The sequence below is a fragment of the Ascaphus truei genome, chromosome 12 (genome assembly GCF_040206685.1).
Source record: "Ascaphus truei isolate aAscTru1 chromosome 12, aAscTru1.hap1, whole genome shotgun sequence".
Lineage (NCBI taxonomy): Eukaryota > Metazoa > Chordata > Amphibia > Anura > Ascaphidae > Ascaphus > Ascaphus truei.
In genome coordinates, this window is record NC_134494.1 from 19,761,314 (window position 1) to 19,780,870 (window position 19,557).

At 38.7% G+C, this 19,557-nt stretch overlaps 1 protein-coding gene across 1 annotated transcript in view; it reads right to left on the minus strand.

The window, feature by feature from the left end:
* LOC142463851 (uncharacterized) overlaps positions 1-19,557 on the minus strand; it is a 36,509-nt gene that overhangs the window by 2,736 nt on the left and 14,216 nt on the right. Inside the window, exons 28-33 of the mRNA XM_075566664.1 lie at positions 18,632-18,788; positions 16,087-16,215; positions 15,460-15,610; positions 14,821-14,861; positions 13,204-13,449; positions 708-12,437 (exon numbers count right to left, since the gene is read on the minus strand). Of these exons, the coding sequence (XP_075422779.1) occupies positions 708-12,437; positions 13,204-13,449; positions 14,821-14,861; positions 15,460-15,610; positions 16,087-16,215; positions 18,632-18,788 (12,454 nt within the window). The remainder of the gene's footprint in view (positions 1-707; positions 12,438-13,203; positions 13,450-14,820; positions 14,862-15,459; positions 15,611-16,086; positions 16,216-18,631; positions 18,789-19,557) is intronic.

Here is a 19,557-nt window from a genome sequence, read left to right on the forward strand (position 1 = left end):
TTGTAACAGCTTAAAGTAGGGCAAGAAGAGAAATTAGAGGGATAATATAAGATGTCGTGGAATAAAGCTTAAGTCTCCCCTGATATCCAAGCAACATGTATTCTAAACTTGATTGTATTGTACAGTATATGTTACATAAAATATTTATCTATATATTTTAAATATACAGGTTTAATATTAATAAATATATAGTACTGTATTTGGGTATTTTCATGCCCAGGTCTATATGAGCATTATAAGGTGTTTTTAGGGAAGCTAAGACCACGAATGGCTGTGTATTTCCAAGAAGGACATGTGTTGGCCGAAATATGTTATATGTAATAAACAAACAAAAACCTGGATATTGTATCATTCCTAGATAAAACAACAGAGGTTAAATACATAAATGCCGGTGCTCTAAATCCATGGTCTTTTCTGTAATTGTCCTGGACATGCAGAATGCAAAAGATGAAGGATGGGCACTTTCCGTTTTAACATTCAAAGACGAATTTGTCGCCAAACATGACCGACGTTTCAGCTGTCACAGCACCATGCCATTGTTCTGAGTAAAGGCTGTTCTAATAGCTGAAATGTCAGTCATGCTTCGCTGAATAGATCGTCTTTGAATTTAAAATCCCAAAATGCCATTCCTCCATTTTTCTGTATCACACGTAATATATAAACATAATCTCGTATGAATGTCACAATGGAAAAATGTTTTAACTCACCTGGAGTAAATAAGGTTTCATTTACTCTGCAGAAGCATGATGTTGAGCTGCTGATCATTGATTCCGTAGTTGGTGATATGGTATGTGAGGATGTTGACATGATGGTGGATCCAGATGTAGTGGTCTTTGTGCTCTCAGATGTGGAAATCGTTGTAGATAATGGTATAGTACTATCAGTAGATGATGTGAATGATGTAATGATTGGAGTGGTAGATATTGGAGAAGTAGTTGTTCCAGAAGTTGACGTAACTGTGACAATTGTGGAGGATGTGATAGTAGTAGAAAAGGTTGTTCCAGAAGTGGTGGTCAATGGATGGGAGGGAGATGTAATTGGAAGTCTGGTGGAAGGTGTTGGTGAAATAGGTGTTGTAGTTGATGTGGAAATTGAAGGAGTTCCTGGAGTTGTTGATACTGTTGGTAAAGAGTATATTTTCTGAGTTGTAGTTACAGTCACTGGCGTTTTTGATGGTATGATAGAGGTAGAAATGGTCTGTGTTGTTGTTGGTTCGCAATATTTAGAACAACACTCGATTCTCATCCTATAGTTATGACACTGTTTGAACCACCCTTTCTGATCTTTATTGTTACAAGCCAGTCCACTATTCAGGTCACATTTGTAAATTTGTATTTCATCTTCACTGCTTGAACCTGAAACTTCTATAGCTTCGCATTCAATTTTGTTTTCGATTTCCTTTTGCGTACAGATCTGAAATCCTCTTGCTTTTATTCCTACCAGGCTTTCTGTCTCTCCTCCCCAATAGCCAAATGTAGGTTTATTGGTATCAAACCAGCTTGTCCAATGACATTGCATTTTATATGCACAACTTGTCGAAGAAGTAGTGGAGGGGGTAACTGGTGTAGAATGTGTGGTTGATAAGGAGGAATACGGTGCAGGAGTTATTGTTGTTTGTGATGGTTTGATAGAGGTAGAAATGGTCGGTGTTGTTGTTGGTTCACAATATTTAGAACAACACTCAATTCTCATCCTATAGTTAGAACACTTTTGGAACCATCCTTTCTGATCTTTATTGTTACAAACCAGTCCACTATTCAGGTCACATTTGTAAATTTCTCTTTGTTCTTCACTGCTTGAACCTGAATAATCTACAGCTTCGCATTCTATTTTGTTTTCGATTTCCTTTTGCGTACAGATCTGATACCCTCTTGCTTTTATTCCTACCAGGCTTTCTGTCTCTCCGCCCCAAAAGCCAAACGTAGGTTTATTGGTATCAAACCAGCTTGTCCAATGACATTGCATTTTATATGCACAGCTTGTCGAAGAAGTAGTGGAGGGGGTAACTGGTGTAGAATGTGTGGTTGATGAGGAGGAATATGGTGCAGGAGTTATTGTTGTTTGTGATGGTTTGATAGAGGTAGAAATGGTCGGTGGTGGTGTTGTTGGTTCACAATATTTAGAACAACACTCGATTCTCATCCTATAGTTATGACACTGTTTGAACCAGCCTTTCTGATCTTTATTGTTACAAGCCAGTCCACTATTCAGGTCACATTTGTAAGTCTGTATTTCTTCATCACTGCTTGAATCTGCAACTTCTACAGCTTCGCACTGTATTTTGTTTTCGATTTCCTTTTGCGTACAGATCTGATATCCTCTTGCTTTTATTGCTACCAGGCTTTCTGTCTCTCCACCCCAAAAGCCAAATGTAGGTTTATTGGTATCAAACCAGCTTGACCAATGACATTGCATTTTATATGCACAACTTGTTGAAGGAGTAGAAGAGGGGGTAACTGGTGTAGTTGGTGTGGTTGATGAGGGGGGATGTGGTCCAAAAGTTGATGTCTTTGTTGTGGATGGAGTACTTGTTGAAGAGCTTGAAGTTGATACTGTTGGTAGAGAGTGTATTTCTGGAGTTTTAGTTACAGTCTCTGGCATTTGTGATTGTGTGATAGAGGTAGAAATCGTTGATGTTGTTGAACTTAGTGAAGAAGTTGTGGAGAGGGTAACTGGTGTAGTTGATGTTGGGGGTTGCGGTTCAGAAGCTGATGACACTGATGTGAATGGAATACTTGTTGAAGGGGTTGTAGTTGATTCTGTTGGTACAGACTGTATTTCTGGAGTTGTAGTTACAGTCTCTGGCGTTTGTGATTGTGTGATAGAGGTAGAAATCGTTGATGTTGTTGAACTTGGTGAAGAAGTAGTGAAGAGGGTAACCTGTGTAGTTGGTGTGGTTGATGTTGGGGGTTGCGGTTCAGAAGTTGATGTCACTGATGTGGATGGAGTACTTGTTGAAGGGCTTGTGGTTGATTCTGTTGGTACAGACTGTATTTCTGGAGTTGTAGTTACAGTCTCTGGTGTTTGTGATTGTGTGATAAAGGTAGAAATTGTTGATGTTGTTGAACTTGGTGAAGAAGTAGTGATGAGGGTAACTTCTGTAGTTGGTGTGGTTGATGTTGGGGGTTGCAGTTCAGAAGTTGATGTCACTGACGTGGATGGAGTACTTGTTGAAGGGCTTGTGGTTGATTCTGTTGGTACAGACTGTATTTCTGGAGTTGTAGTTGCAGTCTCTGGTGTTTGTGATTGTGTGATAGAGGTAGAAATTGTTGATGTTGTTGTTGAACTTGTTAAAGAAGTAGTGGAGGGGGTAACTGGTGTAGTTGGTGTGGTTGATGTTGCGGGATGTGGTTCAGAAGTTGATACTGTTGGTAAAGAGTATATTTTCTGAGTTGTAGTTACAGTCACTGGCGTTTTTGATGGTATGATAGAGGTAGAAATGGTCGGTGTTGTTGTTGGTTCACAATATTTAGAACAACACTCGATTCTAATCCTATAGTTAGAACACTTTTGTAACCAACCTTTCTGGTCTTTATTGTTACAGACCAGTCCACTATCCAGGTCACATTTGTAAATTTGTTTTTGTTCTTCACTGCTTGAACCTTGATATTCTACAGCTTCGCACTGTATTTTATTTTCAATTTCCTTTTGCGTACAGATCTGATATCCTCTTGCTTTGATTGCTCGCAGGCTTTCTTCCTCGACACCCCAATAGCCAAATGTTGGTTTATGGGTATCAAACCAGCTTGTCCAATGACATTGCATCTTATATGCACAACTTGTTGAAGAAGTAGTGGAGGGGGTAATTGGTGTAGAATGTGTGGTTGATGAGGAGGAATATGGTGCAGGAGTTATTGTTGTTTGTGCTGGTTTGATAGAGGTAGAAATAGTCGGTGTTGTTGTTGTTGGTTCACAATATTTAGAACAACACTCGATTCTCATCCTATAGTTAGAACACTGTTTGAACCACCCTTTCTGATCTTTATTGTTACAAACCAATCCACTATTCAGGTCACATTTGTAAATTTGTATTTCTTCATCACTGCTGGAACCTGAAACTTCTTCTACAGCTTCGCACTGTATTTTGTTTTCAATTTCCTTTTGTGTACAGATCTGATATCCTCTTAATTTGACTGCTTTCAGGCTTTCTTCCTCTACACCCCAAAAGCCAAACGTAGGTTTATGGGTATCAAACCAGCTTGTCCAATGACATTGCATTTTATATGCACAACTTGTTGAAGAAGTAGTAGAGGGGGTAACTGGTGTAGTTGGGGTGGTTGATGAAGGGGGATGCGGTCCAAAAGTTGATGTCTTTGTTGTGGATGGAGTACTTGTTGAAGAGCTTGAAGTTGATACTGTTGGTAGAGAGTGTATTTCTGGAGTTTTAGTAACAGTCTCTGGCGTGTGTGATGGTGTGATAGAGGTAGAAATCGTTGATGTTGTTGAACTTTTTGAAGAAGTAGTGGAGAGGGTAACTGGGGTAGTTGGGGTGGTTGATGAAGGGGGTTGCGGTTCAGAAGTTGATGTCACTGATGTGGATGGAGTACTTGTTGAAGAGCTTGAAGTTGATACTGTTGGTAGAGAGTATATTTCTGGAGTTTTAGTTACAGTCTCTAGCGTTTGTGATTGTGTGATAGAGGTAGAAATCGTTGATGTTGTGGCTGAACTTGTTAAAGAAGTAGTGGAGGGGGTAACTGGAGTAGTTTGTGTGGTTGATGTGGGGGTGTGTGGTGCAGAAGTTGATACTGTTGGTAAAGAGTATATTTTCTGAGTTGTAGTTACAGTCACTGGCGTTTTTGATGGTATGATAGAGGTAGAAATGGTCTGTGTTGTTGTTGGTTCACAATATTTAGAACAACACTCGATTCTCATCCTATAGTTATGACACTGTTTGAACCACCCTTTCTGATCTTTATTGTTACAAGCCAGTCCACTATTCAGGTCACATTTGTAAATTTGTATTTCCTCTTCACTGCTTGAACCTGAAACTTCTACAGCTTCGCACTGTATTTTGTTTTCAATTTCCTTTTGCGTACAGATCTGATATCCTCTCGCTTTTATTCCTACAAGGCTTTCTGTCTCTCCTCCCCAATAGCCAAATGTAGGTTTATTGGTATCAAACCAGTTTGTCCAATGACATTGCATTTTATATGCACAACTTGTCGAAGAAGTAGTGGAGGGGGTAACTGGTGTAGAATGTGTGGTTGATGAGGAGGAATACGGTGCAGGAGTTATTGTTGTTTGTGATGGTTTGATAGAGGTAGAAATGGTCGGTGGTAGTGTTGTTGGTTCACAATATTTAGAACAACACTCGATTCTCATCCTATAGTTAGAACACTGTTTGAACCATCCTTTCTGATCTTTATTGTTACATACCAGTCCACTATTCAGGTCACATTTGTAAATTTGTATTTCTTCATCACTGCTCGAACCTGAAGCTTCTACAGCTTCGCACTGTATTTTGTTTTCAATTTCCTTTTGTGTACAGATTTGATATCCTCTTAATTTGATTGCTTTCAGGCTTTCTTCCTCTACACCCCAAAAGCCAAACGTAGGTTTATGGGTATCAAACCAGCTTGTCCAATGGCATTGCATTTTATATGCACAACTTGTTGAAGAAGTAGTAGAGGGGGTAACTGGTGTAGTTGGTGTGGTTGATGAGGGGGGATGCGGTCCAAAAGTTGATGTCTTTGTTGTGGATGAAGTACTTGTTGAAGAGCTTGAAGTTGATACTGTTGGTAGAGAGTGTATTTCTGGAGTTTTAGTTACAGTCTCTGGCGTTTGTGATTGTGTGATAGAGGTAGAAATCGTTGATGTTGAACTTGGTGAAGAAGTAGTGATGAGGGTAACTTCTGTAGTTGGTGTGGTTGATATTGGTGGTTGCGGTTCAGAAGTTGATGTCACTGATGTGGATGGAGTACTTGTTGAAGGGCTTGTGGTTGATTCTGTTGGTACAGACTGTATTTCTGGAGTTGTAGTTACAGTCTCTGGTGTTTGTGATTGTGTGATAGAGGTAGAAATCGTTGATGTTGTTGAAATTGGTGAAGAAGTAGTGATGAGGGTAACTTCTGTAGTTGGTGTGGTTGATATTGGTGGTTGCGGTTCAGAAGTTGATGTCACTGATGTGGATGGAGTACTTGTTGTAGGGCTTGCGGTTGATTCTGTTGGTACAGACTGTATTTCTGGAGTTGTAGTTACAGTCTCTGGTGTTTGTGATTGTGTGATAGAGGTAGAAATCGTTGATGTTGTTGAACTTGGTGAAGAAGTAGTGATGAGGGTAACTTCTGTAGTTGGTGTGGTTGATACTGGTGGTTGCGGTTCAGAAGTTGATGTCACTGATGTGGGTGGAGTACTTGTTGGAGGGCTTGTGGTTGATTCTGTTGGTACAGACTGTATTTCTGGAGTTGTAGTTACAGTCTCTGGTGTTTGTGATTGTGTGATAGAGGTAGAAATCATTGATGTTGTTGAACTTGGTGAAGAAGTAGTGATGAGGGTAACTTCTGTAGTTGGTGTGGTTGATATTGATGGTTGCGGTTCAGAAGTTGATGTCACTGATGTGGATGGAGTACTTGTTGAAGGGCTTGTGGTTGATTCTGTTGGTACAGACTGTATTTCTGGAGTTGTAGTTACAGACTCTGGTGTTTGTGATTGTGTGATAGAGGTAGAAATTGTTGATGTTGTTGTTGAACTTGTTAAAGAAGTAGTGGAAAGGGTAACTGGTGTAGTTGGTGTGGTTGATGTTGCGGGATGTGGTTCAGAAGTTGATACTGTTGGTAAAGAGTATATTTTCTGAGTTGTAGTTACAGTCACTGGCGTTTTTGATGGTATGATAGAGGTAGAAATGGTCGGTGTTGTTGTTGGTTCACAATATTTAGAACAACACTCGATTCTAATCCTATAGTTAGAACACTTTTGTAACCAACCTTTCTGGTCTTTATTGTTACAGACCAGTCCACTATCCAGGTCACATTTGTAAATTTGTTTTTGTTCTTCACTGCTTGAACCTTGATATTCTACAGCTTCGCACTGTATTTTATTTTCAATTTCCTTTTGCGTACAGATCTGATACCCTCTTGCTTTGATTGCTCTCAGGCTTTCTTCCTCGACACCCCAATAGCCAAATGTTGGTTTATGGGTATCAAACCAGCTCGTCCAATGACATTGCATCTTATATACACAACTTGTTGAAGAAGTAGTGGAGGGGGTAATTGGTGTAGAATGTGTGGTTGATGAGGAGGAATATGGTGCAGGAGTTATTGTTGTTTGCGATGGTTTGATAGAGGTAGAAATGGTCGGTGTTGTTGTTGTTGGTTCACAATATTTAGAACAACACTCGATTCTCATCCTATAGTTATGACACTGTTTGAACCACCCTTTCTGATCTTTATTGTTACAAGCCAGTCCACTATTCAGGTCACATTTGTAAATTTGTATTTCCTCTTCACTGCTTGAACCTGAAACTTCTACAGCTTCGCACTGTATTTTGTTTTCAATTTCCTTTTGCGTACAGATCTGATATCCTCTTGCTTTTATTCCTACCAGGCTTTCTGTCTCTCCTCCCCAATAGCCAAATGTAGGTTTATTGGTATCAAACCAGTTTGTCCAATGACATTGCATTTTATATGCACAACTTGTCGAAGAAGTAGTGGAGGGGGTAATTGGTGTAGAATGTGTGGTTGATGAGGAGGAATACGGTGCAGGAGTTATTGTTGTTTGTGATGGTTTGATAGAGGTAGAAATGGTCGGTGGTAGTGTTGTTGGTTCACAATATTTAGAACAACACTCGATTCTCATCCTATAGTTAGAGCACTGTTTGATCCACCCTTTCTGATCTTTATTGTTACATACCAGTCCACTATTCAGGTCACATTTGTAAATTTGTATTTCTTCATCACTGCTCGAACCTGAAGCTTCTACAGCTTCGCACTGTATTTTGTTTTCAATTTCCTTTTGTGTACAGATTTGATATCCTCTTAATTTGATTGCTTTCAGACTTTCTTCCTCTACACCCCAAAAGCCAAAAGTAGGTTTATGGGTATCAAACCAGCTTGTCCAATGGCATTGCATTTTATATGCACAACTTGTTGAAGAAGTAGTAGAGGGGGTAACTGGTGTAGTTGGTGTGGTTGATGAGGGGGGATGAGGTCCAAAAGTTGATGTCTTTGTTGTGGATGGAGTACTTGTTGAAGAGCTTGAAGTTGATACTGTTGGTAGAGAGTGTATTTCTGGAGTTTTAGTTACAGTCTCTGGCGTTTGTGATTGTGTGATAGAGGTAGAAATCGTTGATGTTGTTGAACTTAGTGAAGAAGTTGTGGAGAGGGTAACTGGGGCAGTTGATGTTGGTGGTTGCGTTTCAGAAGTTGAAGTCACTAATGTGGATGGAGTACTTGTTGAAGGGCTTGTAGTTGATTCTGTTGGTACAGACTGTATTTCTGGAGTTGTAGTTACAGTCTCTGGCGTTTGTGATTGTGTGATAGAGGTAGAAATCGTTGATGTTGTTGAACTTGGTGAAGAAGTAGTGAAGAGGGTAACTTGTGTTGTTTGTGTGGTTGATGTTGGGGATTGCGGTTCAGAAGTTGATGTCACTGATGTGGATGGAGTACTTGTTGAAGGGCTTGTAGTTGATTCTGTTGTTACAGAGTGTATTTCTGGAGTTGTAGTTACAGTCTCTGGCATTTGTGATTGTGTGATAGAGGTAGAAATCGTTGATGTTGTTGTTAAACTTGTTAAAGAAGTAGTGGAGGGGGTAACTGGTGTAGTTGGTGTAGTTGATGTTGGGGTGTGTGGTGCAGAAGTTGATTCTGTTGGTAAAGAGTATATTTTCTGAGTTGTAGTTACAGTCACTGGCGTTTTTGATGGTACGATAGAGGTAGAAATTGTCTTTGTTGTTGTTGATTCACAATATTTAGAACAACACTCGATTCTCATCCTATAGTTATGACACTGTTTGAACCACCCTTTCTGATCTTTATTGTTACAAGCCAGTCCACTATTCAGGTCACATTTGTAAATTTGTATTTCCTCTTCACTGCTTGAACCTGAAACTTCTACAGCTTCGCACTGTATTTTGTTTTCAATTTCCTTTTGCGTACAGATCTGATATCCTCTTGCTTTTATTCCTACCAGGCTTTCTGTCTCTCCACCCCAATAGCCAAATGTAGGTTTATTTGTATCAAACCAGCTTGTCCAATGACATTGCATTTTATATGCACAACTTGTTGAAGAAGTAGTGGAGGGGGTAACTGGTGTAGAATGTGTGGTTGATGAGAAGGAATACGGTGCACGAGTTATTGTTGTTTGTGCTGGTTTGATAGAGGTAGAAATAGTCGGTGGTAGTGTTGTTGGTTCACAATATTTAGAACAACACTCGATTCTCATCCTATAGTTATGACACTGTTTAAACCAGCCTTTCTGATCTTTATTGTTACAAACCAGTCCACTATTCAGGTCACACTTGTAAATTTGTATTTCTTCATCACTGCTCGAACCTGAAAATTCTACAGCTGCACACTGTATTTTGTTTTCGATTTCCTTTTGCGTACAGATCTGATATCCTTTTGCTTTTATTCCTACCAGGCTTTCTGTCTCTCCTCCCGAAAAGCCAAACGTAGGTGCATGGGTATCAAACCAGCTTGTCCAATGACATTGCATTTTATATGCACAACTTGTTGAAGAAGTAGTAGAGGGGGTGACTGGTGTAGTTGGTGTGGTTGATGAGGAAGGGAGCGTTGTCACTGTTGCAGATGGAGTAGTAGTTGATACTGTTGGTAGAGAGTATATTTTTGGAGTCGGCTTTGTAACCTCTGGCATTTGTGATGATGTGATAGAGGTAGAAATGTCTGATGTTGTTGTTGAACTTGGTGAAGAAGTAGTGATGAGGGTAACTTCTGTAGTTGGTGTGGTTGATATTGGTGGTTGCGGTTCAGAAGTTGATGTCACTGATGTGGATGGAGTACTTGTTGAAGGGCTTGTGGTTGATTCTGTTGGTACAGACTGTATTTCTGGAGTTGTAGTTACAGACTCTGGTGTTTGTGATTGTGTGATAAAGGTAGAAATTGTTGATGTTGTTGAACTTGGTGAAGAAGTAGTGATGAGGGTAACTTCTGTAGTTGGTGTGGTTGATATTGGTGGTTGCGGTTCAGAAGTTGATGTCACTGATGTGGATGGAGTACTTGTTGAAGGGCTTGTAGTTGATTCTGTTGGTACAGACTGTATTTCTGGAGTTGTAGTTACAGTCTCTGTCATTACTGAAGGTGTGATTGAAGTAGAAATCTCTGATGTTATTGTTGAACTTGTTAAAGAAGTAGTGGAGGGGGTAACTGGTGTAGTTGGTGTAGTTGATGTTGGGGTGTGTGGTGCAGAAGTTGATACTGTTGGTAAAGAGTATATTTTCTGAGTTGTAGTTACAGTCACTGGCGTTTTTGATGGTACGATAGAGGTAGAAATTGTCTTTGTTGTTGTTGATTCACAATATTTAGAACAACACTCGATTCTCATCCTATAGTTATGACACTGTTTGAACCACCCTTTCTGATCTTTATTGTTACAAGCCAGTCCACTATTCAGGTCACATTTGTAAATTTGTATTTCCTCTTCACTGCTTGAACCTGAAACTTCTACAGCTTCGCACTGTATTTTGTTTTCAATTTCCTTTTGCGTACAGATCTGATATCCTCTTGCTTTTATTCCTACCAGGCTTTCTGTCTCTCCACCCCAATAGCCAAATGTAGGTTTATTTGTATCAAACCAGCTTGTCCAATGACATTGCATTTTATATGCACAACTTGTTGAAGAAGTAGTGGAGGGGGTAACTGGTGTAGAATGTGTGGTTGATGAGAAGGAATACGGTGCACGAGTTATTGTTGTTTGTGCTGGTTTGATAGAGGTAGAAATGGTCGGTGGTAGTGTTGTTGGTTCACAATATTTAGAACAACACTCGATTCTCATCCTATAGTTATGACACTGTTTAAACCAGCCTTTCTGATCTTTATTGTTACAAACCAGTCCACTATTCAGGTCACACTTGTAAATTTGTATTTCTTCATCACTGCTCGAACCTGAAAATTCTACAGCTGCACACTGTATTTTGTTTTCGATTTCCTTTTGCGTACAGATCTGATATCCTTTTGCTTTTATTCCTACCAGGCTTTCTGTCTCTCCTCCCGAAAAGCCAAACGTAGGTGCATGGGTATCAAACCAGCTTGTCCAATGACATTGCATTTTATATGCACAACTTGTTGAAGAAGTAGTAGAGGGGGTGACTGGTGTAGTTGGTGTGGTTGATGAGGAAGGGAGCGTTGTCACTGTTGCAGATGGAGTAGTAGTTGATACTGTTGGTAGAGAGTATATTTTTGGAGTCGGCTTTGTAACCTCTGGCATTTGTGATGATGTGATAGAGGTAGAAATGTCTGATGTTGTTGTTGAACTTGGTGAAGAAGTAGTGATGAGGGTAACTTCTGTAGTTGGTGTGGTTGATATTGGTGGTTGCGGTTCAGAAGTTGATGTCACTGATGTGGATGGAGTACTTGTTGAAGGGCTTGTGGTTGATTCTGTTGGTACAGACTGTATTTCTGGAGTTGTAGTTACAGTCTCTGGTGTTTGTGATTGTGTGATGAAGGTAGAAATTGTTGATGTTGTTGAACTTGGTGAAGAAGTAGTGATGAGGGTAACTTCTGTAGTTGGTGTGGTTGATGTTGGGGGTTGCAGTTCAGAAGTTGATGTCACTGATGTGGATGGAGTACTTGTTGAAGGGCTTGTAGTTGATTCTGTTGGTACAGACTGTATTTCTGGAGTTGTAGTTACAGTCTCTGTCATTACTGATGGTGTGATTGAAGTAGAAATCTCTGATGTTATTGTTGAACTTGTTGAAGAAGTAGTGGATGGCGAACCTGGTGTAGTTGGTGGGGTTGATGTGGGGAGGTACGGTTCAGAAGTTGATGTCACTGATGTGGATGCAGTACTTGTTGACGGGCTTGTAGTTGATTCTGTTGGTACAGAGTGTATTTCTGGAGTTGTAGTTACAGTCTCTGGCGTTACTGATGGTGTGATTGTAGATATAGTGATTGACAATGTGGTGGGAGTGTTTGATAATGACGTTGAAGGAGTTGCTGAAGTCGGAGTAGCTTGTATCTCTGTTGTTGTGCATTCCTTATGTGAGTGACAGCATTCAATCTTTATCTGATAATTGTAACAGATTGGAAAGTTATTGCTGTTGTGACAAATTAGACCGATATCTTTGCTGCATGTTACATCTTGGTCTAAATCTTCAAATTTTTCATCAGGAAATTCCTTTGCTCTGCACTGTACAGTTCGAGGAGTATCACAAACGGTATATCCATTTTTCCTGATATTTTCAAAGGTTTCAAAATCCCCTTTGTCATTTCCAAATTTTGGATAGCTCACATCATACCAATCGGACCAAACACACTCTGCACACACTGAAAAATAAAGAGAATTGTTTGAGTTGTTCAATAAATATTCAGTTTTCTTAAGTGAGTTAGTTCATTCTAGTTTACCTGTCTCCGATTTTTTTATCTGTGTATAAATGAGTCATTTAAAAAAAATGGTAAATTCACAACAGACATACAGTATAATGAATACATGAAAAGATCTGAGAATTTGAGATGTATAACCTGTTTATTTTATGTTCACCAAGCCTCTATGGGTATATATTAGTACATCAACTATGATTTCAATATCATTATGTTTGTCACTAATAAAAATACTTCCCACTGTATTTTCTTTCATTTTCTGATAATCAAAAGCAAACAATGTCAGTGGTGCTTAAAGTAAGTTATGAAGGTAAGCTAGCAGAAGTATTGTATGTATGTATCCGTTTCATTCTGTTCTTTTTATGGTTCTGTTCTTTAAACTGAGACTTTAGATTTCATGCAAAAAACTGCGATATTGCTTGGAAACCCATCTCGGTGTGTTCATTAAACAGTTATATACAGTATCCCTCTCTCTTTCTCGGTCTCTCAATAAGTATGATGAGAACTCCCAAATCTATACTTCTCCAGGATCAATTCTCTATGCTATTTCAGAGACACTGAAAAGGTGATTCTCTTTTTCATTGCAGTCTGTCTTTTTGCACTCTCGTATATAAATGACATTTGCAGTTTTTGCAGAAGAATGCGCCTCATCTAATTGATATTTCTATATCTTTTATAACACGTTTTAGGGAAAAGCAGATATTTACTGTACCTGATGTGACTGTTGCACTGGTTTGAGTGCTGATGGGGGAAGTTATGGGCACTGTAACAGGCGGGCTGGTAAAGAAGCTGAATGTTGTGGAAGGAATTGTCGTAGGACTTTTTGTTGAACAATCCGTGATTATTCTCGCAATGTGTGCATAATTGCAGTATGCTTTGATACAGCCTCCAATACCATCAGTGGTAGTATAAATTGTTTCCCTGTTCTTATACATCTTCTTGTTATAAAGGCAACAGTCTGCAGAAGAATGGAGATGTTAGTGACCAATATACTAATTACCAGCTGCTTTTTTTATATACGTACTGTAGCTTAAGAGATGGAAACTAAGATGGTGGTGATATAACCCCTGACAATAGTGGCTTCCTCTTGACCCACATAAACATTTCCCATTATCTATAGTGCTGAGGCATACATTCAGAATAACATTTGTTAAGGCTCTAACTGTCACCCTTGTTTGTGGTCTACAGATGTTCCAGTCGTTACTGCTTTTGCTATAGCAGGATTAGTTCTCAAAATTACACGGTTTTGCAACACACAGCTACATTGAATTGAATTGCAAATCGCACAATAACGCTCAGCGACTTGTGTCGGCAGTAACTCATTATCGCGATAGCGAGAGTAATAAAGGCTACTACAGTACATCTGTATCTCTTATAGACTTCCGTCAAACTGGCTACTGATTTAAAGACAACTGTCTACACTGCAACTCACATCATTCCAACATTTATGGGAGATAAAGTGGCTCAAGTTAAAAGATAACCCGAGCGTATAAAATAACAGCATGATAACGCATTATCGTGCAATAATGGGCATCAGAACTTCTGCTACCTCTGTAGTACTCATGCAGAACATTCAATTAGTTAATGGACACTCTAATAGTCAATGTTCTAATCTCAGTACAATTAAACTTCCAGTTGGAAAACATAGCCAGAAAAGCAAAGCAGTGAGTTGGCAGAACATTGCTGCTTTCTAACTGCCCTGCAGTCCATGTGGATTTTCAATTTGTTTCCTTGTCAAATTTCCGAAATAAAGGAATAAACCCTGAGACCCATGTTATCATTCACATGTATCGTACACAATAGAAGGTATAAGATCTGAGTAAGTCATACATTACATGACGTTCACATGTAAGGAGGGACACTACTCCCCAGAGCATCTTCTTGAATGAATGTATTAAAACGAACACCTACTAAACTCAGAATATAATTAGGGAAATGGGGTTTAAGATAGATAGTGATGAGTAAGTGAATTCCTTGGAGACTCGTGAATGGGAAATTCACGAATGGTAGAGAACACACAAAGCCACAGTGAGTTTTCTGGTTCCCTGAATGGATTTTTTGGATGTTTGCAAACTTGGTGTACTAATAAGGAAAAGTCGTGCTAAAGCACTGTGCAAGGTTGACCATCATGACCCTTATGATTATCACCACCTAATTGAGTAACCCTCACAGGCATTTGTATGGGTTCTATTCAATTACTTATTGCACTTTGAGAACAGCAAAGAAATATGTACACCAATGTACAGTATACTAGGAATCATCCACACATCTATGTATAGAGTTTGAAAAGAAGTATAGTATCATATCCAGAACTGTTGTGATCTCTTACCTGTAAGGGTTTTGCATGTCATGCCCTCTTTGGTGCAAGTGCTAAAAAAAATCAAAAAAATAACGTGTATGGATATAAATCATTTTAAATTTATATTTGTAGATCTGAAACATCAACATGTTCACCAATGGAAGAAGTAAAACTTAAATAAGGAAATACAATTCCAGAGGTTACCATCCGTGCTCCAAGTGAGACATTGTCAGAGCTCATGTCACGAATGTATCACAATGTTCGAAAAGATTATGCTATCTGTACGTTGCTAACATTACAGGTCTTACGAAAAACAAGATCGTAGCTAGATGATTATGAATAAAGAGGGATAGGGACTCATTTTTTTTTTTCAATCCAGAAAAAGGGATCTACAGTATTTGAAAAACAAGAAGAAAGGAATTTCACCACTTATTACAAAGACATTTCAGTCAGGTTAGTTAAAGTTCCCCTTAATCTTAGGTACCATTATAATGAAATAGAAAGAAAACATTTTCTACTTTGTGCTTCTAGTGTTATAAGGAAACCTTCATAAGAGTTGTGAAATTTGATGGGCCATGGGTTTAATTACTGGCTTTTGCTTAATGTGTTGTAGGAGGTCAAGTATGTATCTGCATCGTTATCATGATGCCCTGCAGAATCTTTTCTTACCACGTCCTACAAGAAGTAGTCTCTTCATTAGGCATCTCCTGTCCAGGCAAGTACATTTTGCCGGATCCATCATAACAGTTGCAAGCTGACACACACTGCATTGTGTCTTCATCAAGGAAAGGTCTGTTCACTGGGCAGTTAGGGTAGCAACCTGCATACAGAAGGCATAGAGTTGTACAAGTTATGTTTGTAGTACCACCAACCATTTGAATTAAAGCACACATGCAAAGTATTTGTTCTCTGATTATGAATGGCCGTGAAAATGAGATGGTAGAAGGACAACTACAGTACTACTGATTTCCATTCTTATATAGATCAGATTAAGAATAAGGACCATAAGAAAGCTACTGTCAAAAGAGTTCTCCCAAGCCTTTTTATAGGATGTTCTTTTAAGGGATTTAATGAATATTCATCTTATGTCGTAATGCCTTTTGGCCAACAATACAATTGTTCGTAGATGTAAGAGAGTGTACAGAAATGGTAAATCCTCACAAACCTCTTCTCCATATGCCCATGTATTAATCTATACATACATTAGAATTCAACAGTAATGCTTGCACAGCATGGTCAGTGGCTAAGGTCTCGTCCTTGGTAATAGATGTATTTACAGTGGATCGCATTTATTACCTTCTAAGCCTGGAAGATTGTGGTAGCATGTTCCACTGGGGTTCTTGCAGGTCTTCATGCATGGAGCACCACATGCTTTGTAGTGCCACTCGCACTGTCCTTGACGGTTGTAGAAATCACAGAACACAGCTGTTTTGAGAAGGAGATTAAACTGAATATTAAAAGTGTTAAAGAACATATAACAGAGAACATTCAAATATGGTTTCCTCATAGCATTACAAGGAGTAGCTCAGTGGTAACGTCACTCACTTTGAAATTGGGGAACCTGGTTTGAAAACCAGTGTCACCTCTACTTGTGACCTTGGACAAGTCACTCTACAGAGAAGTACGGTGTACACTGACAGCGCAACATAAGATAAGAATATTATGATTGCATTATTAAATCTTTCAAGAATATGAGTATATATATATATATATAGCAAAGTTTTTTTTTTTTGTATCCCCCTGAGGAAGGTCCCATTCTGTAGGACCGAAACGTTGGGTTTCTGGATGTATTTTTGCTTTCACTAATACACTTTGATTTTCAACATTGTGTGCTGTCTCTTGTTTACCAATCCTTGGAACGGTAACGTATAACTACATTCTCTATATGGGACGTGCACCTGTGGCTTACCAGCACCTATTGGAGTGCCAACTGCCTTATTTGACTATATATATATATATATATATATATATACACACACAGCTGAACCCCGATATAACACGGTACTCGGGGTCCACATAATGAGACCGCGTTAGAACCGGGATCGCGTAAACAAAACACAGAGCCCCGCTGAGACCGCATTGTAGCGGATGGCACTATAACGGGGTTGAGCTCTATATACTGTATATATAAAATCAGAACAGGGCATGTACAAAACAAAATACAAAATAAGGGTAAAGGTAGGGTGCACTTCTATATGAAAAAAAGTGAACTCTATTGACTCAATGTTTCGGTACCCAATGGGACCTTTCTCATGACCCATTGGTTTTGCCATTTTTGGTTCTGGCTGTGCCTAAGGTTCTTTGCTTTTGGTTTTCTATTATGGGGAAAATGTGATGTCCTATTATGTACATTTGGAGCTTTTTCACATCCTATACAAGTATTTACTGTATGCCATTTACAAAACTATTTACAGAAAAATAATAATTGAGGGAGAATTGTTGACAAAACTGGAGATGAATGACTAATATTCTGGAGAGGTCTGAAATAGATCAGATAGTAGTGGTGTCTCTCTGCCTACCTACATAGAATATATATATATATATATATATATATATATATATATATATATATATATGTATATATATTACACACATGTATATACGGATACAGAGTGAGAGGAGAGTAGCAGTTTTAACTGCATTGCTTGGGCGACGCCACTATACTGTTTAGTGTGGACATTCCTGTTGTGATACTAAAGGGTCCATTTAAGCGCCACGAGGCCACGAGTGCCAGCTCTTTGGATACCAGATACACCACCACTGAAGTGGACAACATCATCCCTCCCCTCTCTACTCCTGATGACATCTTATACTGATAAGTATCTGCCTTATACATCTTCAGCATAGCATCATTGCTCTGATTATACCCTGGCTGCATCTTCCCCTCCACACAGTTCCTGGAGGCTTACAGATTGTCTCAAATGAATGTTTTTTAAGAATTGAAGTGAGTGCATGTCATGGCGGCCTCTCTGTAATGTTAATAAATTTGTGTTTTTTACAACAGTATTATGCTATGGAGCTGGCGCTTCTTTTTCTTTTGTTCATATATATATATATATATATATATATATATATATATATATATATACATATATACATATATATATATATTACACACACTTTGTAATGCATTGGTAGCCTCCAGCAGCAAGGCGGTTAAATAATTTTCTGCCATAGGGTTTCATAAAAAGTAATTTTACTATACATAACCATAGATTTCTATGAATTGTCACTTATTTGTATTGCTAATGCTATACAGTATAATGTTGAGTTAACCCAATTTACCTATATGCAAATGAGATGAAGATCACTAACCATTTATAAATAAATAGGTCCCAGTGAATATGGCGGTAATTAGACTTTTCTATGACACAATTGGAAATGTTTTGTTTGCCTTCCTCTGGACCTACAGACCTATACCTACAGGATAAATATCTCACCCAATTTGAATTTAATAAATGTATTTTTTCTACCTCATCTGTGTATATACATCCCATTGAACATAATATTTGTGTGTTTTACTGCGTGCATTATAAATCACATTAAAATATCATTTATACATAAAAATTATATAAAAGGTTACATAAAAGAAAATGCAAGAGTGCTCTTCCATAAAATAGATTAGAGGAAAGACTCCAAAAACAAGGAAATCAAAGATTACAACGTATTTGGGATGAACATCAGTCAAGGTAACACATACTGTAGACAGTATAAAATATTTCTGTCCTGAGGTAGAACTGAACACAGCGAATGATACTACTTAAGTCTACTGCCGGCCTTTTCATTGACTGAGGTCTCTAGAGCTTCACATGCTTTTTCCCCCCCAGTAATTCATACTCACGGCACATGGTTGGAGTTCTCCAACTAACACAGACTCCGGCTTCACTACAGATCTTGGCGTATGAGGCTACTGCGGTACAGAAGCACTCGCAGTCTCCACCAGTGTCACAGGAGCAGGCATCATTAACACAAGCATCATAATATTTAACTGGGTCTACCTGCGAGTGGAGAAACATGGGGTTTGATTCCAATACAGTAGTTGTTAAATATGCCACATGGTAAACATCATTTGCGCACTGTAGATTCAACTGTGCGCATTTGGGATCTGATATAGTTAATACACAATACTAAAGAACTAAAGATGTAGATAACAGGTGCTCAGCACAAAGAAAAGCCCACACAGATAAACAAACAAAAAATGTGATAAGAATGAGAACAGAAAATTGTCAGATACAAGAAAATAAATGAAGGAAATAAATTGAGAAAAGAGGTTTGAATTTAACTATAGGGAGAAATTCTGGGAACGACAGGAAAGAATGTTGGAAGTTAGAGGAAAAGTGTTAGTATAAAAAGTAGACGATCAAAACGTATCTTGATTGTATAAAGAAATGTAAGGGGGACACACATTAATAGACAGATGCTGCAGGATGTGGTGATGTTGTGAATAACAAAATAGGTACAGATGTACCAGACTTTATTGCACTCGTTATGTTGCAGTAACGGGATAAATTCATGGCAGGGGTAATGGATAATCATGTTATAACATGTGCAATCACATCAGCTACATCTGTAGTCAGGCAAAATGTAAGGATAATTCAAGAGAAGCCAGTACAGTGAGTTAGTACAATGGGGACATATTGAAACCATCCATAGGGTATTTAGTACAGGCAGTCCTCGGTTATCCAACAGAATCCGTTCTGGAATTAGCGTTGGATAGTGAAACCATTGTAAAGTGAGTCCCATGTTAATCAGTGGCGGTGAGCATTG